This window comes from Cynocephalus volans, chromosome X (genome assembly GCF_027409185.1).
Source record: "Cynocephalus volans isolate mCynVol1 chromosome X, mCynVol1.pri, whole genome shotgun sequence".
NCBI classification, from domain to species: Eukaryota; Metazoa; Chordata; class Mammalia; order Dermoptera; family Cynocephalidae; genus Cynocephalus; species Cynocephalus volans.
The window spans coordinates 178,076,882-178,103,103 of NC_084478.1; the positions used below are offsets into that span (position 1 = coordinate 178,076,882).

General features: G+C 54.8%; 2 protein-coding genes across 4 annotated transcripts in view; one reads left to right on the forward strand and one right to left on the reverse strand.

Moving 5' to 3' along the window:
* The window catches only part of BCAP31 (B cell receptor associated protein 31), a 24,450-nt gene extending 15,469 nt beyond the window's left edge, over positions 1-8,981 (reverse strand). Inside the window, exons 1-4 of one of the 3 annotated variants that reach the window (XM_063083434.1) lie at positions 8,828-8,981; positions 7,449-7,584; positions 5,900-6,000; positions 2,208-2,355 (exon numbers count right to left, since the gene is read on the reverse strand). In XM_063083434.1, the coding sequence (XP_062939504.1) occupies positions 2,208-2,355; positions 5,900-6,000; positions 7,449-7,540 (341 nt within the window). In that variant the 5' untranslated portion in view covers positions 7,541-7,584; positions 8,828-8,981. Of the gene's footprint in view, positions 1-2,207; positions 2,356-5,899; positions 6,001-7,448; positions 7,585-8,664; positions 8,747-8,827 lie in introns of those variants that run through there. The other 2 variants (XM_063083432.1, XM_063083433.1) reach the window with 2 other exon arrangements.
* Positions 8,845-26,222, forward strand: ABCD1 (ATP binding cassette subfamily D member 1). The gene is made up of 10 exons (XM_063083431.1): positions 8,845-10,457; positions 13,270-13,450; positions 18,728-18,870; positions 18,953-19,121; positions 19,872-19,966; positions 21,412-21,557; positions 21,946-22,091; positions 24,424-24,508; positions 24,798-24,923; positions 25,058-26,222. The coding sequence occupies exons 1-10, from the start codon at positions 9,558-9,560 to the stop codon at positions 25,281-25,283; spliced, it is 2,217 nt and encodes a 738-aa protein (XP_062939501.1). The 5' UTR covers positions 8,845-9,557; the 3' UTR covers positions 25,284-26,222.

Consider the following 26,222-nt stretch of genomic DNA (forward strand, 5'->3'; position numbering starts at 1 on the left):
AAGAACAGACTTGGAGACCGGCAAATGTTGTGCTGAAAATCTGTCTATACTAAACTTACAGAAGGCAAGGATGAGACTGATAGAACTTCTGCAGAGATTCACAGCAGTTGCCAGTAATGCCTCTCTTTTCCGAAAGCACAAAAGCTATTCTTTCCAGAACATGGCTTGAGATTAAAGTCAAACCCTCCCATTCTAATCATTTCCTCATCTATCTTCTCCTACCTTTGGAAATCGGGATGCTTGCCTGTCTGCAGCACCTCTTCCACCCAGCAATTCCTCAAAGATTGGCAGCAATTCCATCCGCAGATGATCTCAGTAGTTTCTGGACACATGTTCACCAACTCTAAGCAGAGACTACAGCATTTAGAGAAGCTAGGCACTCTACTATACCCTCGCCCACCTGGGACTTCAATTCTCTCATCACAATGTTTCCTTTGCCCTTGACCTTCTATCCTCTCTCTCCTTACTCAACACAAACATGTCAGAGGGACTACCTTATCCCCACTTCTGTGCTTCATGATCCAAAAGTCATGGCAGATTTTCACTGTCCTGAAACTATTCTTAAAGCTCTAGATGCTTTTTGGATGTATGTCCTTAGTTTCTTTCTCTCCTCTCTGTGGTCTCTTTTTTCCTCATCTGGCTCACTTGCAGTCATACTCAGAATCCTGCTTTTGAGACTCAGTCAGTCCTCCGGATTTGCTACCCTTTCAGTCTCAGACCACAAGATCAAACTCTTCTGGAGCTTCCTGAAAGAGTAAAATTCAAGCGTATGTGTCTGACTCCTTCCAGCCTTCTTGTTTCCTGACTTTCCAAAATTTGAAGATGACAAGCTTGCAGATTACACCTGTGATGAAATATATTACCTGAAAAAGATATTTGCTTTTTCCAGCTCCATCCCCCACCCTTTCCAACTTGGACCCAGAGAGTCCAAGGTCATCTGAGCAACTAAGATTTTCTCCTGAAAAGCTAAAACCAGACAGGTAGTCATCCTAATGCCTAGTGAAGCAGGACGTACCAGGTAACCAGATGACAAGAATCCCTTAGGCACTGAGAATCTTGAGTCTTTGGGCACAAAACCAAGTGGAGAATTACCGTCCATGAGCCTGGCCTGAGAATCCACATGCCCACTTGCTGCTATGGTCTGAACGGCCCCCAAAACTCGTGTGTTGAAACTTAATCCCCATGTGGTAGTATTAAGAGGTGAGGCCGTCCACCCTCATGAACGGACTAGCACCTTATAAAAGGCTGGAGAAGCCAGCGTCAGCTTTGGTCTCATCCTTCCACCCCTTCCGCCATGTAAGGGTGCTGCATTACACCCTCCAAAGGGGCAGCAACAAGGCGCCATCTTGCAAACAGAGCAGTTCCCACCAGACACCAAACCTGCTGGTGCCTGGTTCTTAGACTTCCCAGCCTCCAGAAGAGAAAGAAAGAAATTTCTATTGTTTAGAAATGACCCAGTCTCAGGTATTTTGTTACAGTAGGACAAACAGACTGAGACACGTGGCTTCTGAGCACTGACCCACCCAGCAAGCACCTCTCCCATCCCTGTGCACACTGATATCTACTTCTCACCAAGGCCCTGCTGATCAGAACCCCTGTGGGAGGCAGGAGGCAGCAAACAGGGCCCCAGACTGACACAGGAGCTTTCTATCAGTCTCATCTTGTCCAATTAGCCGCCCCCCTGGCCCTGATCAAGGGACTCGGGCTTGCAAAAAAAAAAAAAAAAACACCAGAAACACTCAGTCCAACATGGAGCTCAACTTGCTCCTGTTACCAGCCTACATCTGGGAAGGCCCTTGGGACAGGGTCGGCGTCAGCCTCTCGGTGCCACTTCCACTCCATGTCCTCTGGTCAGCATCCCCTCCACCAGAAGCTGGATTCCAAAGGTCCTCTCCCAGAGGAGGGAAAGGCCTTGTCACTTACTTCAACCTACATACATACAGACCATGAGATGGTAATGTGTTTGCCCTATGAGAGCATGTGGCAAGCTAGGGTCTTCTGACATCCTGGTCTGCCCTCCGCCACTCTTCACACTGCTTCTGGAGATCAGGGGGAAACTGCATGGCTCCCCCAGCACTGACAGGGCCTCTGGGTCCAGGCCACAGACTGGAGAGGAGTCAAAGCCACAGGAGGAGACCGACCCTGCCACCTCCATTTCACTGGCTGGCCCAGGACTCCCTTTACAGCCCCGGCCCCTCCCCACTCACAAGGACAGCAGCAAGGAAAAGCCAGCGATGTAGAGATTCCTCTGGGCGCGGAAGAGCTTCATGTGGAAGTGCTCCAGGACCCCGGGATTGTTCTGGAGGTTCACCTTTTCTGTCACGTTGTCATACTTCCAAATCTCACGGAAAGCATCTATGGTGGAGCAGAGGGGAGACACAGGGGCATTCAGCTGCCACTTGGGCAAGACCAGGCTATAAACCGAGACAGGCAGCATGCAACAGGTCAGCCTCATTTCCACAAATCCATCTCCCCATTTATTCCCACTTCTACCCATCCCACTGGTAGGATACTTTATCAGAAGTCCCCACCCTCAAACCTACTCTATCCTCCAGCTTTTCACATGGCAATCCCTGGCCCCATGCTACCCAGCCCATAAGCCTGCTTTACAGTCCAAGATGCTAACCAAGCCTAAGGCGGCAAAGGGGGTAGCTCCCCTTTTCCCATGGTGCCCCCAACCACATCTTGTTCCATTATCTCAAGCCGGGCCAGGCCATCAGCCACCCCGAGGATAAGCCAGCATGGTCCAGTTTACCAAAATGCCTGCTCAGGAGGCGTGAACTGCCTAGAAGCTAAGACCCACAAATGACTGCTAAAGAGTCAAGGGCTTCAGTTTCTATGCTTTACAATGGGTTTTATCATCTATAATGTCTTATTCTGATTACAAAAGAAATTTGTGCTCATCAAAAGGTCAAACATATCAAAAATGGAGAAGAATCTCAGAAATTAATCACCTTCAGCAACATGTACAGGAAGTATGCAGCCACCGTATCTAAAGTCAGTTCCAGTCACATTACCCTCTGTTATTTGCTTTATAATACACCCATCTCTGAAATTATCCTAAACACATTTCTTGTCCATCTCTCCCAAACTAGAGTATAAATTCCATGAGAGCAGAGGTCTTTTCTACTATATGTCCATGATTCTGGGCAGAGTGGGCATTCAAATAATTGTTGAGTAAGTAACAGTCTCTGCTCCTGAAAGAGCCACTGTTAGACGTACAATGCTCCAGTTTAAAAATACATTGACACCCATACACTTGTCTGTAAAGTAGAAATGGAACCACGCCACACCTACTGCATTTCCCCATTTACCCTGAGACAGACTCTTAAGTCAGTACATAAAGATCTACCTAAAGAAAGCTCTTAATAGACCCTGATGGGAGAGGGGCAAGATATCACTGTATGGGTACCATTTTGTTCTTAATTTCTGTTTTTTTCTTTTTGGTGGCAGGTACAGGGATCGAACCCTGGACCTTGATCAGCACCATGCTGTAACCAACTGAGCTAACTAGCCCAATTTCTGATTTTAGACTGCTTGGTTTTTAAGCTGATCTTTCACTATAAAAATCTGCCTACCCTTCCTGGTGACTTTGTGTTAAATATATACCATGAAGTGAGCATTCTCAAATGCTACCAGGAGTATAAACCGATACAACACCACACGTGGTACAAAATGCAAAATGTTCACACCCTCAGGTTCAGCAATTCCACCTCTATGAACTATCCCACAAAAGCAGTTGCATAAATGTGCAATGATTAGTAAAATGCCCATAAAGAGGGAATTAAACTACGGGACAACCATATGCGAGATTATACAATTTTTAAAAAGAATGAGATTGCTATTAAAAGACATCTAAGGTACAGTAAGTGGAAAAAGCACAATCCAAAACAGCATGTATATGATCCCACTGCTGTAAACATTTTAATAAAGATGTCAGCATAGAATACACCTGTGGAGATGCACATAAAAGTATTCATAACGGTTACGTGTGAGACATAGGATTCCAGGGAACTTTAACTTTCTAAGTTCAATTTCTAAATTTTAAAAAATAATTATGTATTATTTTGTAATCAGAAAAACAAGATTTAAAAAAAAAAACATGCTTTCTTATACTGCCACATGCATCCAGGAATTGGACTACCTTGTCTGATGGCCAAGAGAAGACTGGGGACAGGGGACATTGAGCAATACCAGCCAAGTTCCACAACAGAACACGGCCCGCCCTTGCTCCCTCAGATCTCAGCCTGGGTGGGTGGACCCTGCACCCCCATCAACTCCACTCTCCCCGTCAAGATCTGATCCAGCTGGCTATGCACATTACCCTTCCCTAAGATCTGCTATTAACTAACACTTCTATCTGTAGAAGCCTCTGCAGACCTCTCTAGATTACGTTTCTTAACACTAGGATAGCACACAGCCAGTCATCACAGCCATATATCTCTCCAGAACTTCTAAGCAGCTCCTTGATCCCAAAAAAGAATGAAGACTCTGTCAACTACTGGGTTCTACAGAGGCCCACTAAGCTGCACTAAAAAAGCAGAGATGTTTGTGGTGTAGTTTGGAGAAGGGCCAAGGCCCTGAGGGAATAATCCCCAGGATGGTCCCTCCCCCTTCCCCAATTCTTGCCCCAACCCTACACCCAAAAGCAAGCATACACACACCCATACCCACACACAAGCTGGCGTGGAGCTCACCCCAGGGGTGACACGCATATTCCCTCCCCCTCCTGTCTCAGAGGCTGCTCAGGGAAAGAACCTTGATTGGAAAGAGCTGCCTCTTGTGGCTTTGCCAAGCATTTCACAGTGAGGCAGGCAGGCAGCTGGCACCCACCCTATTTGGCTGAGAACTGGTAGGCCACACCTGGCCTCGACATATCCCAGCAGGCCCAGAGACATTAGGAAAGAGAAACGCCTGATGCTACAGCTAGTTGGCGGGGCTTTGCACATCCCCCTCGACCACAGCCCCTCACCCCCTGCCACATTTCTGTTAGGGACTCAGGGGGAGAGGAGTGCCTGGCACCTAAGCGGCCATCACAGTTCTGAGACAGGACCACTGTCCACAGCACAGCCAAGCCAATACTTTGGAGTCCAAGCAGGGGGACACACAGCAAAACAACAAACGTCTGACAGTCAGGCATGAGCTTTATTGATACTTCTTGCCTCCAAACAGGTGCACCACCACCTCGTCATAAAATGTTCACTGCCTTCCACCATCACAACACCCAGCTTCTGGCCTCATCCCTCAACTTGCCCTCAAACCAGTTTATCTTTCAAGCCCCCACTAGTATGCATCTCAGTGCCAGGGTTTGTAGAACTACAGAGCTGGAAGGACCTGGAAAGATCTCAAGTCTATACCAGATCCAGAGAGACCTGGGATTTGTCCCCAAGATATGTTGCTAGACGTCTCGGTCTCCCCCTCATACTTCAGGACATGGCAGGACTCCCCTTCCCAGCTAGGCTCACTGTCTACTTGGTTACTCAGTCCCCTATTAGGAAGCCCTGCTTCAGGCATCAAGGGAGACTAATGCCGCTGTATCAATGACTTGTGAGCAGCGCTATTTAGACGAAGGACTTGGGCCAGTTAGCTTCTCTTGGCTTCAATTCCACCCGAAGAGCCACCTCAGAAATGCAAGGTGGTCATCCTAAGGGTGCACAAAAGCTGCCTGGTATAAGCGCACGCCCACTGCTAGAAGAGCCTCAACCTGCCAGCAGTCAGCAGCACCCTCTTCATGGACGAAGGCAGCCTCTTCTCCAAAACAAAGACAGGGCATATTATCAAGATGTCTCTGAAAAGCCAAAACTGTATGCTACATGTCTAAAGTGGCACAGAGTTTTAAGGCAGAGGCCACGGCACAGGGTCTAGGTCAGGCAGCTGTCCTCAGCCACAGCTCACTCACCGAGGAGCAGCAGCACAAGGATGACAATGAGAACCACAAAGAATGTGTTGCTGTAGGTCACCACCAACTCCACCAGGCGGGACTTGAAAATTTTCTGCCATCTGTGAAGGAGAGATGGAAAAGATGGGGCTGAAGAGAGCACACACACATTGGGGAGCCAGGGCCCTGAGCAGAACAGAAATCCAGCTTTGTGCTCTTCTCCAGTGGCTAGCCAGCCCACCGAAAGTCAGCCTCAGCTCTCGCAACTGTCCAATTTATGACATCCCCTCAAGAGCGTTTGTTTTTTTTTTTAAAAAAAAGATGATGCTTGTTCATGTATAGAAATGTCTAGAATACCAGTCTTAAACACTGGTAGTCTCTGGGGAGAGAGACTTACTGTTAACTATACTCCGCTTCATACTATTCAAAATGTTTGCCATGTACACACGTTATTTCTTCAAATTATCTTTCCACATGACAAATCTTAGTACATCTAGACCCCTAACACCCTGGGTTATTATGAAACAGACCCCAGAACTACCATCATTTCCATCCGCAAATATGAGGGTATTCCAGGATGTAGCTCTAAAAAAGAGCCTTCAGAAGTGTTTTCATATTGTTAAAATCAGCAAGAAACCCTCATTATCAGACCCAGAGTTCAAAAGTCCAATCAATGCTTTTTTTTTTTTTTTAAACACTTGTTGTATTGAAATTGGGACCCAATAAGGTCCTCATTTGGTATTTAATTTGTAAGTATCTTATGTCTCTCTTATTCTATAAGTTCCCTCTTCCTTCTCCCCCTTTTGTTTTCTTTTACAATTTACTTTGTGCAAAAACTAGGTTGTCTGTCCTATAAAGCTTCCCAGATTGCGCTCCACGGGGCCCTCTGTCTCTGCATTTCCTCTGAATTGTATGCAGGCTTGGTTTTCAGCAAGAACGTTCTTAGGTAGTGTTGAGTACTTCCTATGGTATCACATCAGGGGTCTGTATTTTTCATCAAAAAAGTTTTTAAAAATATCTGTGGAAACTGAGCCTTATTCGTAATATTCTAATTTAAATATGGATAATGTGTTCATATATCACATGTAATTAAAAATTAATTTCCAATTAACTTTTAACAGGTCCCCTATTCATTAAAAGGGAATATGGCTTCATCCTTCAAAGGCTGAGTAATGCTCACGAGGCTACTACGCAATGCCAGTGAGACTGGTTAGGAGGACAGAAGTCACTAAATCAGCAACAATGTGGCCCAGTGGTGCAAGTCTTCTGGATCCCACACTGCCATCCCCCACACATTGGGGACCCAAGGGTAGGCAGGAGAGCATCATTTACAGAACCATAACTAGAGACAGATCTTCTTCCCTTTGGGGCATTCTGAAGTCCAGAAGGCAGGGTGCACAGGAAAGGAACTCAGTAAGATGTGACAATGCAGAACTGTGTGGATGGATGGCAATAATAAACACAATCCCTGCCACCCCCACCCCAGACAGGTTCTACCTGATTCCATCCGGCCCTAGCTCTGCACACACAAGCCACCCACATGCTTGCCTTCTAGCTCCCCAGGCCATACCTTTTGGGAGAAATGAAGGGAATGCAGAGAAGCAACACAGCAAAGACCTCTGCATAGAGGAAGGTGGCAACTGCAGTCCACTGCAGACTCATCCTGTCGCTAGAAGGCTTCCAACAGGGATATGGGAGCTTGTTTCCTGGCAGGGCACAGAAAGAACAGGAGCCATGAGAGGCGGGCAGCCACTGACATCCAGTGTAGGTCCCCTGAGAAGCTGGGCTGCCACACTTCACCCTGCTTCAGAGTCTGTGAAGCACTGGCAAAACCTGGGCTCGATTCGGCAGGGCTACTTGACCAATAGTGTTCGAAGGCCTGACCAACTTCCGTTTGCTGGCACAGCGTTACTTGCTGCCCCTCCAGCATGCGTGTTAACACGTCCAGAGCCACCTTCCTTAATGATTCCTTCCCCCCAGGAGTCCAAGAGACTCCTTATGCCTGCTCAACTGAGAAACCGTTCTCCATGAAGAGCAATACACTAACAGGAGAATATCCTCAACACTCATCAGGCCTGCTCCCTTCCCAGCCAAGCGGAGCTCTGCTGCAAAAAAGCTGCTGGCGCCTCCCCCCAACACACCACCACTCCCCGGAAAACCAGGCGGTCCTTCCCTCCCCAGCCCTTCCGACGGGGCCCAGAGAAAACCAGCAGCCTCCTTCCGGGGCTGCATCAGGAGCTAATGAAAGCCTGCCGAATGTTGCTTTTGCCTCCGATGGGCGGAAGGCCTCGGGGTGCCTCGAAAAGGCCCACAAGAGCGACTCCTAGAGGGCAGGAGTCCAGGCCAAGAGCAAATGCAGATCTCGACTGACCACCTCAACGCCCCATCCAGGGAAAGTTCTAGAAAAAGCAGTCTCCTCAGAAGCCAGAGGAGCGCTCCCGGGGGCCATGGTGGGCCACAGCTCCCACCGAGCTCAAGACTGCCCGTGCGGTATCCGTGGGCCTCCAACGTGGCCGTGGCCCTGGCCCGACACACCCTCCCCAAGGCCCACCCCGGTGGCTCCTCAGGGTGGGGTTTCGCCGCCGCCTCCGCCCTCCGCGTCCGGCCCTTGCGCCTCCGAAGCTCGGCTCCACCCGCCGCCCCCCGATTTTCCTCCGCCCGGCCCTGGGCCCCGAGAGTCCCCGAGCCCCACAGTCTCTCTGCGCTGCCCGCCGCCCCCCCTTGTCGAGGGGCTGAGGGAGCCTCAGTGGCGCGGGAGCCCAGCCGGGGGAGCGGAGCCTGCTCACCGACCTTCCCGCAGATAGCGTGCACACGCCGCCGCAGACACCAAACTCCCACCTCAGCCCGGCCCCGCCCCTAACACCCCCTGCCGGAAACCGGAAGCGCCCTCCGGCCCCGCCCACCACCCCTCGCGAGGCCCCGCTGGCTCCGCCCACGGCCGCTTCCCACCTTGCCCCCGAGCCGAAGCCGAGCGCCGACGTTTGAGATGAAGCGGCGCCTCGCGGCAGGCGGCTGGTAGGAGCGCCTCCCGCGCTCCGGATGCGCGGGGGGCGGGGCCTTGGCGGGAAGGCGAGGACTGCTTCTCTAGCCCGCGAGGTCGTCCCACGTCTCTGTGGTCGGGGAGGGGGCGGGGCCCAGCCGTGGGGCGAGAACAGGGTGGAGCGTCCAGCGCCCGGACTCCGCCTCCCGCCCCTCCTCCGCCTCCTCCTCTTCCCCCAGACTCGCCCATGGGGAGGGGACGGTGGGTGGGGATTCTGGGCCGGTGGCGGAGTCACTGTCGCTTCAGCCTGGCCTCGGAGCGGACGGACGCGCGTGGTGGCCCGGGGAGGGGCGCCACCAGGGCAGGAGGAGGAGAGGTTGAGGGGAAGAGACGCCCTCTCTGCCCGAGGCCTCTCGTTGATCTGACCTCAGGGCCTAGGTGACTGACACAAGAGGGAGGCCAAGTTTCTCCACCTGGGCTGCCTGAAGAGGCCGCGACCCTGGAGGGCCCTGAGCCCACCGCACCAGGGGCCCCAGCACCACCCCGGGGGCGTAAAGCGACAGTCTCAGAGACCACTGCAAGGTTTCCAGTTGCCTAGACAACGAGCCCGGGTCAGAGCAACAACCCTTCCAGCCACCTGCCTCAACTGCTGCCTCAGGCACCAGTCCCACTCTGTGCGTGCTTGCCAGCCCAGGTGACATGCCGGTGCTCTCCACCCCCCGGCCCTCGCGGGCCACCACACTGAAGCGCACCGCTGTGGCCCTGGCCATCACAGCCTATGGAGTCCACAAAATCTACCCACTGGTGCGGCAGTGCCTGGCTCCAGCCAGGGGCCCTCAGGTCCCGGTGGAGGAACCCACACAGGAGACCTCCGGGGCCACAGGGGCCAAGGCCGGCATGAACCGGGTATTCCTGCAGCGACTGCTGTGGCTGCTGCGGCTGCTGTTTCCCCGGCTGCTGTGCCGGGAGACGGGGCTACTGGCGCTGCACTCGGCCGCCCTGGTGAGCCGGACTTTCCTGTCAGTGTATGTGGCCCGCCTGGACGGACGGCTGGCCCGCTGCATCGTGCGCAAGGACCCACGGGCCTTCGGCTGGCAGCTGCTGCAGTGGCTCCTCATCGCCCTCCCCGCCACCTTCATCAATAGTGCCATCCGCTACCTGGAGGGCCAGCTGGCCCTGTCTTTCCGCAGCCGTCTGGTGGCCCACGCCTACAGCCTCTACTTCTCCCAGCAGACCTACTACCGAGTCAGCAACATGGACGGGCGGCTTCGCAACCCTGACCAGTCTCTGACAGAGGATGTGGTGGCCTTTGCTGCCTCTGTGGCTCACCTCTACTCCAATCTGACCAAGCCGCTCCTGGACGTGGCTGTGACCTCCTACACCCTGCTTCGAGCAGCGCGCTCCCGCGGGGCCGGCACAGCCTGGCCCTCAGCCATTGCCGGCCTTGTGGTGTTCCTCACGGCCAACGTGCTGCGGACCTTCTCACCCAAGTTTGGGGAGCTGGTGGCAGAGGAGGCACGACGGAAAGGGGAGCTGCGCTACATGCACTCTCGCGTGGTGGCCAACTCGGAGGAGATCGCCTTCTATGGGGGCCATGAGGTGGGGCAGGCTGGGGCGCTGGGCATGGAGGAAAGCATGTGGCTGGGAGGCCCAGGGGTAGGCAGCCGGGAACAGTGAGGAAAGCCCAGGGCTGGCCGGGGCTCATGCCAAAGGTGTGGGTAGGCCGTGGGGAGAGGTGGGCTGGGCCGGGCCTTGGGTGGCAGTGCCTCAGGTGCAGAAATAGAGAAACAGGAAGGCAAGGTGGGACTGCCTTGTGCCGGCTGCCTGCACGCTTCAGGCTGCTTCTGCTTCCTCTCCTCCTTGGCAAGGTTGCCCTGAACTTGGAGCTGTGGATCCTAGCGGTTTGAGAAACTAGAGCTCTGGCTCGCCCTGCTCCTGCAGCCAGCCAAGAGGAGACACCTGCCATCTGGGAGCAGGGACAGTGCTCCTGCCCCGCCTGTCCTGGGCCCCTGGGCCCTTTGAAGGCTGGCGTCCAGCAGAGTGGCTGGCCAGTCAGGCGTGCATTATGGGCATGACTCAGCCCAAGCAGAGGTTAATGAGCAGCGCGGGGGCTGCAACAGTGGCAGAACTCAGGGTCTAAGCTGCTCCTACCCGAGCCTGCGGGCCTGCCGCCTCCCCACAGCCCCTGGGCCAGGGATGCTGCCCCGGCTGCCACCGCGGCGGGACACACTTCCTGTCCACCCAGCGGCTGCCCTGCCCCGGTGTGACCGCCCTTCCTCCGGGTCCCAGGCGCATAGCTCCCTGGTGGGCCAGGGCGGGCCAGGCAGGCGCTGGGAAAGGTTACTCCAGGCCAGTGCTCGCTTTATCTCTCTTCAGCCCCTCCCCTTCCTCGTGCCTGGGGTTGCAGCTGCCTCGGGCCCTACTCTCTGCATCTCTGGTTTCGGTTCCCCAAGTGCTTCTAGGGGGGAGGGGCACAATGGCATCCATCTTTTGAAGGCCTGCGTGCATTCCCTGGGTCAGGTGGCCTCTTGCCTCAGGACCTTATGTCATTAGCTGCTCACCAGGGAGAGAAGCAGTTTCGTCCCAGATTTTTTAAAAAAGGCTGTCCCTGAACTCCATCCCAGGCATGGATGAGAGGGGCATCCCAGGCGTGGGCCAGGCTGCAGGTTAGGCAAAAAAGCGCCTGGCCTTCAGTGGCAACCCCTCTCCCACACGCTGGGCTGCAGGGCTTTGGCAGCCTGCCGTGGCCTTGGGTGAGGCGCTTGGCACGTTACCCGCAGCTACATTGTCAGCATTGGCTGGCATTCCTGTCAGCTCCCAGCACGAGTCTGGATTGCCAGGGCGCTCAGAGGAGGCATGCTCACTTCAGGAATGGGAGATGCTTGAGGAAAGCTGAGCTATGTGAGCAGACCTGGGGGGGCAGGAGACAGAGCACTGGTCCTTTGATGGCCTTCCTCTGGGCTGGCTTCAGGAAGCAGCACATTCTCCAAGAGCACTCGCTTGCCAGGGCAGAGGGTCCCCACGTGCATCCGCAGCTGTCTGTACAGGCCTCAGTTGGAAAACTGTCGGGTGACGGGCCCCTGTAGGTGGGTTGATTGCCCTTGCCATACAGACATGTGGCCCACTCCTGTCCCACTGTCTGATGTCCCCATGGACACTGGCCTAGGTTCAGATCAACAGGTTAGGGCAGAAGCAGCTGACCACCTGGAGGGCAAACAGCAGAGTGTGCCATTCTTACTAGGATTTCAATGAGGAGGCTTATTTAAACACACATACGTGCAAACATGCACACACATACACACAACCTCTTGCATGAGAACAAAGTAAACTTTTCTTAATAAGTCAAAGCATCATTTACAAGAATCTGATTCTCCTAACAGCTTTGTCAGTGTGGTCCAAATTCCTGTACTGCTTGCTATCTCCAGGCTGTGTGAGCTTGGGCAGGTCACTGTGCCTCTCTGGGCTTCAGTGTCCTGCCATACAATGGACATGAGAGAGGATACACATGCCCTAGGACTACTTGGTGAGAGTCAAACGGAGAGAGATGTGAAAGCACTTGACAAACAGTGCCAGTCTGGACAGCTGTTGCCAGTTGGGTGGGGGGAGGCAGGGCTAGGGCACGTGCCCCTGGACTGCTAGGAAATCCATGACCTCATGGCCACCTTGCCGTGGACACTTTCCAACCCTCCAGCCTCCCCGGCCTGTCTGACTTCTGCTGCCACCCCTTTCCCTGCAGTGGCCTCTTTCTTCACTTGTCCCTGTCCTGACATGGCAGGTGGTGGCCAGTGCAGGAAGAAGGACAGGAGGGCAGGAGAAGTCTCCCACTGCTGAGGGAGCAAGAGCCAGACTCAGGTGTGGGGCTGCCCACCGGGGCGACTCCTGTAAGGGCTGGGTTGGGAGTGCACTCTCCTGGCCTTGGTGGGAAAATGCAGTGCAATTTTCTCACAGAAAGGAACATGGGAAAGTAGGGGGATGTGGGCCTAAGTGAGCAGAGATTGTTGAACTGAGTTTTTCAAAACCAAGAGCACAGCCTGCCTAGTGCAGGGTACAAAAGTTAGAGCTGATGATCTTCTCTTGGGGGATGGGGAGCAGGGGCAAGGGGAGAGGGCTGGGAGGGAGCCCAAAGAAGTGGACTCTGCTGAGGCCCAGCATCCAGAAGCTGGCCAGGGCAAAGAGAGGGGAGTGGCGAGCATCCCAACGGAGAGAGGTAGTGGAAAGGGGATGGGAGCTGCGCTGTGACATCAGGCAGTCCCTTACCTCCTTACCCTGAGTTTGGGACCCAGCCCCACCCAGTTGTAACCCCCAGCTCTCAGCCTTGTCATGGCCATCAAATGGTGAGCACTTGGGGACATTCACCATCGCCCCTGAAGGAGCTGCCATGAGGCCTCTCGGTCTCTGTCATCCCCGGCAGGTGGAGCTGGCCCTGCTGCAGCACTCCTACCAGGACCTGGCTTCGCAGATCAACCTCATCCTGCTGGAACGCCTGTGGTACGTCATGCTGGAGCAGTTCCTCATGAAGTATGTGTGGAGTGCCTCGGGCCTGCTCATGGTGGCCGTCCCCATCATCACTGCCACCGGGTATTCAGAGTCAGGTGAGAGAGCCAGGGAGCCCAGGGGAAGGGGCCCTGCCCTCCTGTACCACTGGGTGCTAGGATTGCAAGGTTCCAGAGCTCAGCCAGCTCACCTGCCCCTTCTGCTGGGGACATCGAGGCCCTGCTGGCATCCTTGAGATTACCAGAGGTCGGGCTCTCCTTATAGCTCCTTGTTACCTTTTGCCCTGCACGCATCTCATGTCCCGTGGTCCACTCAGCCAAGCCCAGGACTGCAACAGGAATGCCATGTGTCACTTCACCATGTGCGTGCATCCTCGCCCACCTGTCCCTGTCCTTGGCCCAATTTGGAGGTGGGAGGATGTGGGGAGTTCCTGGGTGAGCCCCTTCATCGCTCCAGCCAAGGTTTTCCCAACCCAAAATAGCTCTTGCAGATGCAAAGGGTAGAGACCTCCACCCTTAGGCCTTTTGGAGGAGTGGGAAGCCTGTTCTACTGTCATTTTCGCGATGATCAGGTTTTCTTTATTCCCATTTTGTTCCTCTACTGATTTGCAACTTATTCGTTCTATTTTCAGTCTTTTAGTGGTGACCTTTTAGAAGGTTAACATGAATACTTGAAAGTAGTCTTGGGTTAATCAATAGCTCCCCTCCTCCTGGGCCTTAGCGTACTCTCCGGTGAGAACGAGCCTCCCAGCGTACAGCTGTGGGTCCTGTCGTTTTCATTCTCTGCTCTCGCTTCATCCGGTTGACGCGTGTGGAAACTCACCACGTATTTACCGATTTTTTTTGCTCACTGTTCTGTTCTTACATCTCGGTCCTCTCTTCTGTTTTCAGTAATCTTCCAGATAGACATCTTTTAAAAGTTCTTTCAGCGAGGGTTTCGTTGTGGGGAATTCTTCTCAATGACTTTGCTGTCTGAAAATGGCTTTATCTCACCCTTGTTCCCGAACTCAAGTTTTGCTGGGGGTGGGAGTCTCAGGACAGTTACTTCCTCTCCGTCCTTTGACAATACCCCACTGTCTTCTGGAGCTGCTGGAAAATCTGCTGTTGGTCCAACTGTCCTCCCTCAGGGACATGCATGGTCTCTCTGGGTGCTTTTGTGATCTTCTCTCTCTGGCATTCTGCAGCTTCACTGTGATGTGTTCAGGCGTGGGCTTCTATTTACCCTGCTTGAGACTTGTACGTCCTTCAAATACTCAGGTTTTTCCATTGTTCTGGAAGATTCTCAGCTATTATCTTTTCCAATTTGCCTCATCTCATTCTTTTCCTCTTCTGGAACTCCCTGCGCTGGGCTTGCACTGTCTCTCTACTGTTTCCCCATCCAGCTCTGTGCTAAATTACCGGAGAGTTCCTCCGAACCTCCTCCTGCTCCCTAATTCGTCGCCAGTTCACCAGTTTTCTCTTTGGCCCTGTCTAATTTGAATTTTTTTTTTTTTTTAACCTTCCAGTGACTAATTCTGTAAGTTCTACTTGATTCTGTTTCATATAGAAAGTTGAAAGTGGAAATTTTCTTTTTCAAAGAGAAATTTCAAAATGTTTTTAACTGTCTCATTTGCCGATCCTGTGGACCGCTGCTTTTACGCTGTGTGTCATGTTCATCACACTGATTGCGTAGTCTCCATCCAGGGATTTGCTGTCTGCCCTTCTTAGGGGCCTTTATCTTTGTCTGCCAGCCTTCACTCATGGTAGACCCTTTCCTTGTGGGTTTTGCAGCAGGGCTTCTGCACTAACTCCCTAGAGCACATTTGCTTTTGTTTTGGCAGCACTGCAGGGGGTAATTACCTAGCTGGGGGTAACTGCTTGGGCTGGAGGGGAGTGGCTCCTGAACTTGGAGGTAGTACTCACATTCATTTGAACCCCAGGCACATAATTACAAATTCTTAGAGACCTTCTGTTCAGTGCACTTAGAGCCCAGGTTAAGCAAATAAAGCTTCCTGGTTCTTCCCCCCCCCCCCCCCCCCCCCCCCCCCCCCCCCCCCCCCCCGTCTGTCTCTGGGAATTTCAAAGGGTCACCTGGCTGCTCGTTTCTCTTTTGCTCCTGGGAACTTCCCCTGCTTTCCTTCAAACACAGCTCTGCTTTAAAAGGTGTTAATAGTTTATTCAGTTCTATACACACGCACACACATATGTACATATACATATACATATGTGTGACTAGTTGCAGGAACAGAAGTCTGTCTGATTCTCTCCCTATTCATGTTTCCTCCCTGGGGCTTCCATACCCTCAGCTGTCTGTGTCCTCTCTGGGTGACCCTCCCCCAGAGGACGGATATAATGGGGGTGGGTAGTTACTTTCCACCACCTGGGTCTACACTGTGATGTGGGCGCGGGTGCCTGACCCCGTCAGCACACCTGGCCCAGAGCATGTGCACCAACCCTGGAGCAAACCAAGCCATGAGGAGAGCAGTCTCCGAGTGGCCTGCAGCCACTTGTCTCCACGGCCCTGTCTAGTTCCCAAGGCCACTCCCTCCTCTGCAGGCAAAGGGCTTGCCTCTGCTGTGCCTGGCTTTGTGGGAGAGTTAAAGAAGCATGAGCTCCTGTCCCCTCCTTCATGGTCCTTACAGTCAGTCACCTTCAAAAAGTGTGAGAAGCATCGGTCTGCCCGCCTCTTCCCTCTTATGGCATTCTTGTAATCTCCTAACCCCCAGGCCTGCTTCTGCCCCAGGGCCTTTGCACTTGCTCCTTGCCCTGTCACAGCTTTGCTCACAGGCCCCTGGAGGCAAGGCCTGCCCTGCCCACCACCCACCCTAATCCCCTTCCCCGCCTTACTGCCGTCCAAGCGCTGAATGCCCTGTCTGAGGCACTGCCCTCTCTCCCTACCTTAGACCACAAGCTCGAAGAGGCTAGGGATTTTTGTCTGTTTTGTCCCTTCTGTGTCTCCAGGACCCAGTGGCTAGTGAGGGCTCCAGGTGCTTCAGAGAAGCCAGGAGGCAGGGTCATCAATCACAAAAGATTTAGATAAGCTTTGCTCTGCTGGCCTGCAGGGTGGGGGAAGGCGGGGGTCATGTGGGGGGGGGGACGTGGCTCCCACTCCAGCCCAGAGGCCCTACTGTGGCCTACTCTGGGGCTCCCAGAAAACCTGCAGACGCTTCCTTTTGTCCACAATGACTATCCACCTCTCAGATCATCTGGGGAGGAGGGACTGTTGTCTTTGAGAGCATGGTAGGAAGAAAAGCCCAGGACCTTAGACTTTCAGGGTTAACATCCCCCACCCCCTGCCCAGTTAATTTCCCTGGTTTCTGGGCCAGGCCCCAGAAAGCAATGTGAGGTGCCCGCTTCATTCATCCTGTCCCCTTTGCACCCCACACTGCTCTGAGCTGACTCCCTGTTTCTTCCCCGCCCCCCTTCCCCCCCCACTGGATCACATATGCCCCCAGGTAGAGTCCTCTGGCTTTTCACAGAAGCTTTCTTTCTGCCTCTTTAGCCCCCACCTCAGAACCCTCAGAGTCAGCCTCCTCCTTGCTCCTTACTGTCATTTCCAGAAGTTTCCCTGCATAAAAACCCTGGTCCTCTGGGGGCTCCAAGTGTCAAGGGAGTCAAGGCCATTTACAAGGGAGGGTTGAAGGGTGTGACATGGGGTCTAGACCATGGGGTGACAGAAAAGCAAGTTAAGACAGGAGCAGCTCCTGGGAGAAAACAGGCCAGACAGAGACAGCCGTAGAGGGGAGATGGGGGAGAAATGGGACCGCAGTAGAGGTCAGAAACTGGGATATTCATGTTTCAAAGACAAACAGCTCTGGGCCCCGGATGAAGAATTCCAGGTGTGAGCAGGAGGGGCAGACACCGATGGTACAGGGCAGAGGGCAGGGGCAGTCTGCATTCACAGAGCCGGCTGTGCCAAGAAACAAAGCCAGATGCCTAGTGGCTCACTTTTTGAATCAGTGTTATTGAGATGTAATTAACATACCATACAATTCAGCCTTATAAAATGTACAATTCAGTGGTTTTTAATATATTCACAGAGTTGTACAACCATCACCACTGTCTAGTTCCAGAACATTTTAATCACCCCAAGACCTTTAGCAGTCATTCTCCATCCCCCACCCCGCCAGCCCCTGGCACCCGCTCATCTGCTTTCTGTCTCCATGGATTTGCATATTCTGGACATTTCATATAAATGTCTTCTTTTGTGTCTGGCTGCTTTTACTTAACATAATGGTTTCAAGGTTCATCAGTGTTGTAAAATGAATCAGTACTTCATTCCTTTTTGAGGCTGAACAATATCCCATTGTATGTACGGACCACAGTTTCTTTGGCCGTTCATCCATTGACGGACATTTGGGTGGTTTCCACCTTTTGGCTATTGTGATTAATGCTGCTGTGAACATTCATGTACAAATTTCTATGTGGACATATGTTTTTGTTTCTCCTGGGTCTGTACCTAGGAGCGGCACTCCCAGGTCGTATGGTGACTGCGGTCAACCTTTGGAGGCACTGCCTGGTGGCTTTCACAGCAGCTGCACCATTTCACATTCTCACGAGCGGGGCATGAAGGCTCCAACTTCTCGTCATTGCCAGCGCTTGTTATTGCCTCCTTTTTTTTTTTTTTTTTTTTTTTTGTCGTTTTTTCGTGACCGGCACTCAGCCAGTGAGTGCACCGGTCAGTCCTATATAGGATCCGAACCCGCGGCGGGAGCGCCGCCACGCTCCCAGCGCAGCACTCTACCAAGTGTGCCACGGGCTCGGCCCGTTATTGCCTCCTTTTAATTGTTGTCACCCCAGTGGGTATGAGGTGCTACCTCTTGGTGGTTTGGAACTGCATTTCCCTAACGAGTAATGATGTCAAGCAGCTTTTCATGAGCTTATTGGCCATTCATCGACTTCTGTAGAGAAATGTCTATTCAGACCCTTAGCCTGTTGCTTGACTGTGCTGTTTGTCTCTTTGTTGTTGACTTCCTTATATATTCTGCTTACCATGCCCTTATCAGATATGTGGCTAACAAATATCTTCTCCCAGTCTGTATGTTGTCTTTTCACTTTCTTGATGTTGTCCTTTGGTGCACCAAAATATTTCATTTTGATGAAGCTCAATCAATTGATGTTTTTCTTTTGTTGCTTGTGCTTTTGGTGTCATAGTTAAGGAACCATTGCCATATCCAAGTTCACAAAGCTTTACCCCTGTTTTCCTCTAAGCATGTTATAGTTTGGGCACTTACGCATCAGCCCACAAGCCACTCTGAGTTAGCTTGTACGCGTGGCATGAGGCAGGGGTCACCTTCTTGCAGTACCATTTGCTGAAGAGACTGGTCTTTCCCCTGGTGGCTTGCTTTGACTTTCCAATGTCTGTGCCCCTCCCCACCACCCCTCGTGTTGTTACAGACTCAGAGGCCATGAAGAAGGCAGTCTTGGAGAAGAGGGACGAGGAGCTGGTAAGCGAGCGCACAGAAGCCTTCACCATCGCCCGCAACCTCCTCACAGCGGCAGCAGACGCCATTGAGCGGATCATGTCATCCTATAAGGAGGTACCCATGGCCCAGCCCCCACCTTTGCCATGGCCCTCCTCCCCAGCTGGCAGGAGCTGAGCCAGGCTCACCCTCCCCACAGGTGACAGAGCTGGCTGGTTACACGGCCCGGGTTCACGAGATGTTCCAGGTATTTGAAGATGTCCAGCACTGTCGTTTCAAGAGGCCCGGGGAGCCAGAGGTTGCTCAGGTGGGGTCCGGGGCCATGGTACGGTCTGGTGTCCGCGTGGAGGGGCCCCTGAAGATCCGAGGTAAGGTCATCCCCTCCCTGCCGAGTACCTCTTCTTGTCCCTGACTCCCTACTGCAGGTGCCCCAGCTCCTCCCATACCCACTCCGACACTCAGGGACCACTGTGCACCCCTGGCCCATCCCAGTCGAACCAGGAGGGCAGGGCTGCACAGCAAGGTCTTTGAGGTTGAGCGGGGCCCTTGGGGAGGGTTTCCTGGGAAGGTTGCCAGTGCATCAGCCTACCTTCCCAGAGTCGTCACTGCCAGCCAACCTGCTGATTCGCCCTTCTGAGGGCCCTGGCCTGGATTATTGATTGAAAAAGAGGGGGGTGTGGCCCTGAGTGCAGGGGATCACTCGGTCACACAGGGCAGCAAGAGAAAGCTGCAGGCAGTGTGCAGGCGAGGGAGAGCTTGTCCAGCAGCTGCAGCTGCAGTAGGAGCTAGGTGCTGCAGAAGAGGGGCCCAGGCATTAGGAGGGGAGGGCTGCACAGCAGGAGTAGAGATGTGATGCCCCAGGTTCCAGAGAATCAGAGAGGGACAGCCCAGGGCACAGTACTAGACGCTGGGGAGGGTCGGCTTGTTGGGAGACCTGGCTGTATCCACAAGGGGCCCTGGACTGCATGATGCTTATTGGAAACCCACTGGCATGCTATCCGGGGTGGATAAGCAAGCACCTGAGGAAGCAAGGGAGGGCATCAGGGGCATAAGAACCCACCAGAACGCACAGGGAGCACAGTTTCTCTTTTTCCTCCCTCCCTGCATTCTCCCTGCAGGCCAGGTGGTGGATGTGGAGCAGGGGATCATCTGTGAGAACATCCCTATTGTCACGCCTGCAGGAGAGGTGGTGGTGGCCAGCCTGAACATCAGGGTAGGTTGAGTGGGGGAAGGGCACTTGCCCTGGAAGTGCTGGCTGCGCCGGGCCGAGTGGATGGGGCCAGGGTGCACAGCCCAGGTGCTGGGCCATCCGCGTCCGCTAGACCAAGCCCTTGGCTTTCCACATGCCTGTGCTGCCATTGTCCCCAGATCTATGTGGCAGGTGGGGGCCAAGGTCAAGGTGAGAGGCAAACGTGCCTCTTGACTATTTGTTTTGGGGCGATAGTCAGAACTGATAAAAGAGACTAGTGATTACCAGGATTGGCCAAGGGTCACCCAAGTGTTCCTGGTGGCAGCAGAGTGGGTTCCTCGTGAGGGCCGTGAGGGAGAATCTGAGCCAGGCCTCTCTCCGGCCTCTGGTCTGCTGGCGACCTTTGCTGTTCCTTGGCTTCTGCGGCATCACCCTGACCTCTGCCTCTGTCTTCACATGGCCTCCTCCCTCTGTGTGTGCGTGTCCAAATTTCCCCTTTTTATAGGGACACAGTTGGATTGGAGTAGGAGCCCACCCTACTCCAGTAGGACTTCATGTGAATTCAGCTCATTACACCTGTAACGACCCTATTTCCAAATTAGGTCACATTCTGAGGTACTGGGGGCTAGGACTTCAACATATGAATTGGGGGGACACAAATCAACCCATAACACTGCCAAAGTGCAGCCAAAGCCATGACCTCAGATCTTCCCAGGAGCCCTGTACATTGCTAGCACTGATTTCACAGATAAGGAAACACACTGAGAGAGGGAAGGGACTCAGCGTGATGGTGGTGGTGGTGGCCAGGGTGGTCTCTGCCGCAAGGTGCCCTGACTCCATGCCCCATGCTCAGGCATCATCAGTGCTCAATGGGAATCCAGTAGGAGAAGGTGGCAGTCTCCCTCCTTCCTGCGCATGGGGAAGCATTTTTCCTACACCAGGTGTTTCCATAACTCCAGTGGGGGTCATGTAATCGGGTAACTGGGGAGCCTGAGGTCCTTGACACTGAGCCCAGGGGCCGCAGCAGCATCTGTGGTACCCTGGCACCCATGAAGGCAGAGAAGGTCGTGGGGGACAGGGAGATCAGCACTGGGTTTATACTGTTAAGTCTAGAACCATGAAGAAAGTGCCTTTCCCAGGGCCATTTCTAAAAGAGCTGTTTTTGGATTCCCAGTGAAGTGGGAGTCGAAGAGGATCGAGGGTGACATTGACTGTCTTGGAACACACCCATTCATTCAGTTGTGGCAGAATAGGCCCTTCCTCTCATGCTGGCCCCGTGCTTTCTGTGCCGTGTCCTGTCCATTTCCCTATGTCCTGGGTCAGGCGTTCAGTTAGGGCTCTGGACACAGGACCCCATCTCTCAGGCCCAGCAGTCCCCACCAAGAGATGGAGAGTGGCCCCAGGCATAGGGAGCTCTCCAAGGCCGGGGAGGAGGCCCACACCCGGTGCCACACCTGCTGCCTCTGCAGGTGGAGGACGGCATGCACCTGCTCATCACGGGCCCCAACGGCTGTGGCAAGAGCTCCCTGTTCCGGATCCTCGGCGGGCTGTGGCCCACGTACGGCGGCGTGCTCTACAAGCCCCCGCCGCAGCGCATGTTCTACATCCCTCAGAGGTGAGGAGGCGGCCGCAGGAGGGCAGGGGCAGGGACGGGCCCTGTTCCCTGTCTCTTCCCCCGCCTCTTCCTACCTGTGCAATCGGAGGTGGCTTACCACACAGGTCCAGGAAATGGTAGATGATCAGCACCTTAGGAGGGGACACCAAGATGCTGCCCCAGAATCAGAGAGGGGCTGTGGTGCCTGCACCCTCCCAGCCTGCCCCAACCCGTCACTTGTCCATTGCCGATGTGTATGGGCCATGCGTGTGCACGTGAGTGCATGTGTTGGTGTGTGTGTACTGCCTGGAAGGCAGCCAAGGCCCACCGTGGAGCCCACTCAGGCACAGAGCACCCTCAGGTAAGCAGAGCTGTCCCTTCCCTTGGTGGACACGCATCTCTCCCACAGGCCCTACATGCCCGTGGGCTCCTTGCGCGACCAGGTGATCTACCCGGACTCGGTGGCAGACATGCGAAGGAAAGGCTACTCGGAGCAGCACCTGGAAGCCATCCTGGACATTGTGCACCTCCACCACATCCTGCAGCGGGAGGGAGGTAGGAATGAGGGCACCTACTGCCACCTCCACCCCAGCCTCTTCCCCTGGGTCCCCAGGGATGAAAATTATCTCAACATCCAGGAGTCCAAAGTGCTAGGTGCCACAGGGGTGCGGCAGGGACACTGGCCTCTGAGGGACCCGCCTACCATGGAGGACCAGCAGTAAACAGGTGGCCCCAGGTGGCATGAGTGGGCATCCAGCAGGGGCACTCACCTCATTGGGGGGCCCAGGACACCCTCTCCCAGAGAAGAGAGGTCTGAGCTGAGACCTGCAGGGGACAGCAGGACAGAGAGCAGCCAGGGCTTGGTGGCAGGGAGGGGCTGGCTCATGGAGGGCTCTCTGGGCCAGGCAGGAGCCTGGGCCTTACCTGAGAGGGATCGGAAGCCCTTGGAAGGGATTAGACAGGCAAGCAATGGGTCAGTTTCACGTTTCAGCAAGATGGTCTGGCTCCAATGTGGAGGACAGACCACATGGTGGTGAGCAGGTGTACAGGGGTGGCCACTGTCAGGAGGTTTGTGAAGAGGCTTGGAATGTGGGTGTAGAGAGCAGAGTCACAGGGGACTCTAAGACAAGCCCACAGGAGAGGGACAGGCTGGATTATGGAGGGACAGTGCTTGTCTGCAATGTCCATTGTGCTCAGAGGAGGAGGAGGAAAGGGTGGTGCCACAGCAGGGACGGAGTGCAAGTCATGGCCAGCTTCCTTAGTGAGATCTGGGCATCAGGGCTCTGCGGCCACTTAGGTGCAGGATGACCTTGAGTGAAGATCTCACCTCTCTGAGACTCTCTTCGCCTGTAGAAGGGAACAGGTAATGATCTCTCCCTCGGTGGTGGTGGCAGCATTAAAAGAGAGAACTCCTGTAAGGACGCTTCCCAGGTTTGCAGAAAACGTCAGGGGATCTGATGATTCAGAAGGATTCTTCCTGGGTGTTGTCACCTGCTTGTGCAGAAAAGGGGGTGCAGTGGTGGTGAAGTCTGGGGAGCAGCCGTGGTTACCTCGAAGCTTCACCCCTAGCTTCCCCCTTGGCCTGGCCTTACCTCTTTTGCTCCTGCTGCCCTGGGCTTGGGAATGTACCCCTCCTCCAGTCCTCTGAGGCTCCCGTGGCCTGCAGGTGACCATCACAACGTGTTAGGATTGAGTTCAGCTATGAGTAACAGAACTGCGCCCCTCCCCAGTAGTGGCTTAACTCATTCACGAGTTTACCCTACTGTGCTGTAGAAGTCCCAAGACAGGCAAGCCACAATTGGTGGGGCGGCCCTGCTCCGTGAAAGTTCCAGGGATCCAGCCTTTTCTACCAGGTCACCTATAATCCAGGATGGCTGTAGCAGCCATCACATCCACGTCCTGGGCTGCAGGATGGAGGAAGTGGGTGCCAAAGGGGCAAAGAGTGCATGCCTCTGCCTTTTAAGGAAGGTTCCAGAAGCTACCACATATAGCCTACACTTACACATACCCCACTGGCCTGAATTTAGTTACATGGTCACACCTCGCCACAAGGCATGATTACACAAGGAAGTGTAATCTTTATTCTGGTTGGCCCTGTGCCCTGCTAGAACTTCTAGTCCCGTGGGAAGGAAGAGTGGATGGTAGGAGAAGAGGAGCTGTTTCTGCCACGCTGTCCTGAAGAATCATTGTCCTCACACACACACTCACACAGCCCACCTGAGCCTTGCCAAGACGCTGGCACCGGGCAAGGAGACGGGGCTCCATCCCTACGGGTGAGGAGCCTCTGTTCTGGGGAGACTGCTCTGGCCATCCCTAGGGCTCTCTGCCATGACCATCTGCCACCACTAGGCCTGCTGTGACAAAGTACTGCAGATTGGGGGCCTTAAGCAACAGAGATGTGTCATCTCACCATTCTGGAGGCCGAAAGTGTGACATCAAGGTGTCAGCAGGGTTGGTTCCTTCCGAGGGCCGTGAGGACAGGGTGTGTCCCAGGCTTCTCTGTTTGGCTTGTAGGTGGCCGTCTTCTTCCTATGTCTCTTCACATGCATGTCTGTGTGTCCTCATGTCCCCTTCCTGTGAGGACACAGTCCTGTTGGCTCTGGGCCCACCCTAATGACCTCATCCTAACTTGATCTCTGTAAGACCCAATCAATCTCCAAATAAGGTCACACCCTGAGGCACTGGGGGTTAGAACTCCCAAAATATCTTTTCGGGGGAGACACAGTTCTGGTCTCGACTCTGAATTGTTAAAGTATCACAGAGCAAGCATAAGTGTGCAGCTGGACAGGCTGTTCCACCAGCTCCCCTGAGTGGGCCCCAGCCCCACCCCCGCAGACGCACGCCCAGTGCTTGTCTAGTTGAGCAGAGCCCCTTGCCCCCCGCCCAGGTTGGGAGGCTGTGTGTGACTGGAAGGACGTCCTGTCGGGGGGCGAGAAGCAGAGAATCGGCATGGCCCGCATGTTCTACCACAGGTGAGCCCTCGGAGGCGGTGGCCTTCCGGGGCGTCCAGGGAGCCAGCGGCAGGGACAAGTGGGCAGCCCGAGTGCTCCCTGGAGGCTGAGTCGGGGCGCAGGCTCCCTGGGCCCCTGGAGGAGGAAGGCAGCTGCTGCTAAGAAGCTCAGCCCCACCCCTGGGCTCATCAGGGCCTGGGCCACCGGGAGCAGGCAGGGGGTCAGGGTGCCCCCTGCGGGCTGGGGTCAGGCCAGGGTGTTGGGCAATGGAGGGTCCACAACCTCTCCGACTCGGCCCCCAATCCCCAAGGCCCAAGTATGCCCTCTTGGATGAGTGTACCAGCGCTGTGAGCATCGACGTGGAAGGCAAGATCTTCCAGGCGGCCAAGGACGCAGGCATCGCCCTGCTTTCCATCACGCACCGGCCCTCCTTGTGGTAGGCACCCCCTTCCAGCCTGGAGTGTGGGGGGAGGGGGCGGCCTCTGCAGCTGGGGGGCGAAGGGAGGGACAGTACTGCCATCCCGGAGGGAGGAGGACAGCCCCAACAGGCACCCTTGTCCCTCTGGCCAGGAAGTACCACACGCACTTGCTGCAGTTCGATGGGGAGGGAGGCTGGAAGTTCGAGAAGCTGGACTCAGCCACCCGCCTGAGCCTGACCGAGGAGAAGCAGCGGCTGGAGCAGCAGCTGGCGGGCATCCCCAAGATGCAGCGGCGCCTGCAGGAGCTCCGCCAGATCCTGGGCGAGGCCGTGGCCCCCGGGCAGCCACCCAGCGTCCTCCAGGGCACCGCCACCTGACGGACGGCCCTGGCCCCTGGCCCCCACTCCTCCCCAAGCTGTCAGATCACATGAAGGAAGCAGCAGCCCCCACCCACCCTAGGCCTGCCCTGCACGCCCTTTCTGTGCCCCCAGCCTGCCCTGCCTAGAAGATGCCAGCCAGCGTGGGTGGCGCCCTAGGGGCTGCTGCACCAGAACTGTGCCCTGTTCAGGGCCATGAGTCCTTTACTTTTCTCTGGGGAGGGAGCATGGGGCTGGGGCAGCCCCAGGTCCTGATCCTGCACAGGGCAGTTGAGCCGCAGGGAGTGAGCAGGCCCCGCTCACCGCTGCCCGCCAGAGCCTGGCACTTGTGGGTCACCCCTTCCTGAGACTCAACTCCCCGTTATTCCCTCTCTTCAATCCCTCGAAGACCCCATGGTCCATCCCTCTGTTGCCACCCCTGAGGGCACATCCCATGGGGCACCCTTCCTGCCGCAGAAGCAGCCAGAGGCCCCTGGTCTGCGCCCTTTTCTCCCCGCAGTAGCCCCGATGAGCCCGGGGAGAAAGCGGCGCAGCATTTCACGTATACACAGCATAGTCCTGCCTCCGGCCCCCAGCCTCTCTCCCTCCACCACCTAATTTATTGGATCCCCCGTTCATAGCGTCTAGGTGCCAGCGTGAGCATCCTGCCAGCAGGGGAGGTGGCCCGGCTCTGAGCCCAGGTCGCTGGCTCCCCTGCTGCCAACCCCCCTCCCCCCCCCCGCCGCCTGTCACCTGCCAGCCTACACTGCCAGCCGGGAGTGAGGGCACCATGTTCCCAGCTCAGTGCCAAAGAGGGGACAGCAGGGGCAGCTGTCTCTGCAAAGCCAGCCCTCGCCGAGAGGGACACCCCACCGCCGCCATGTGCCTTTCCTGGGCCCTTGGCCCCCGGGCCGGGCGCCTCCCTCAGCCCCTCAGTAAAAAGCTCCCATGGAAAATGCA

What these genes read in the sequence shown, in the direction of transcription:
- ABCD1 (XM_063083431.1), top strand. Translation starts at nt 9,558, where the DNA reads ATGCCGGTGCTCTCCACCCCCCGGCCCTCGCGGGCCACCACACTGAAG. An exon ending in GCCCGCATGTTCTACCACAG is followed by an intron (nt 24,509 to 24,797) that starts GTGAGCCCTCGG and finishes CCAATCCCCAAG; the next exon opens with GCCCAAGTATGCCCTCTTGG. An exon ending in ACGCACCGGCCCTCCTTGTG is followed by an intron (nt 24,924 to 25,057) that starts GTAGGCACCCCC and finishes CCCTCTGGCCAG; the next exon opens with GAAGTACCACACGCACTTGC.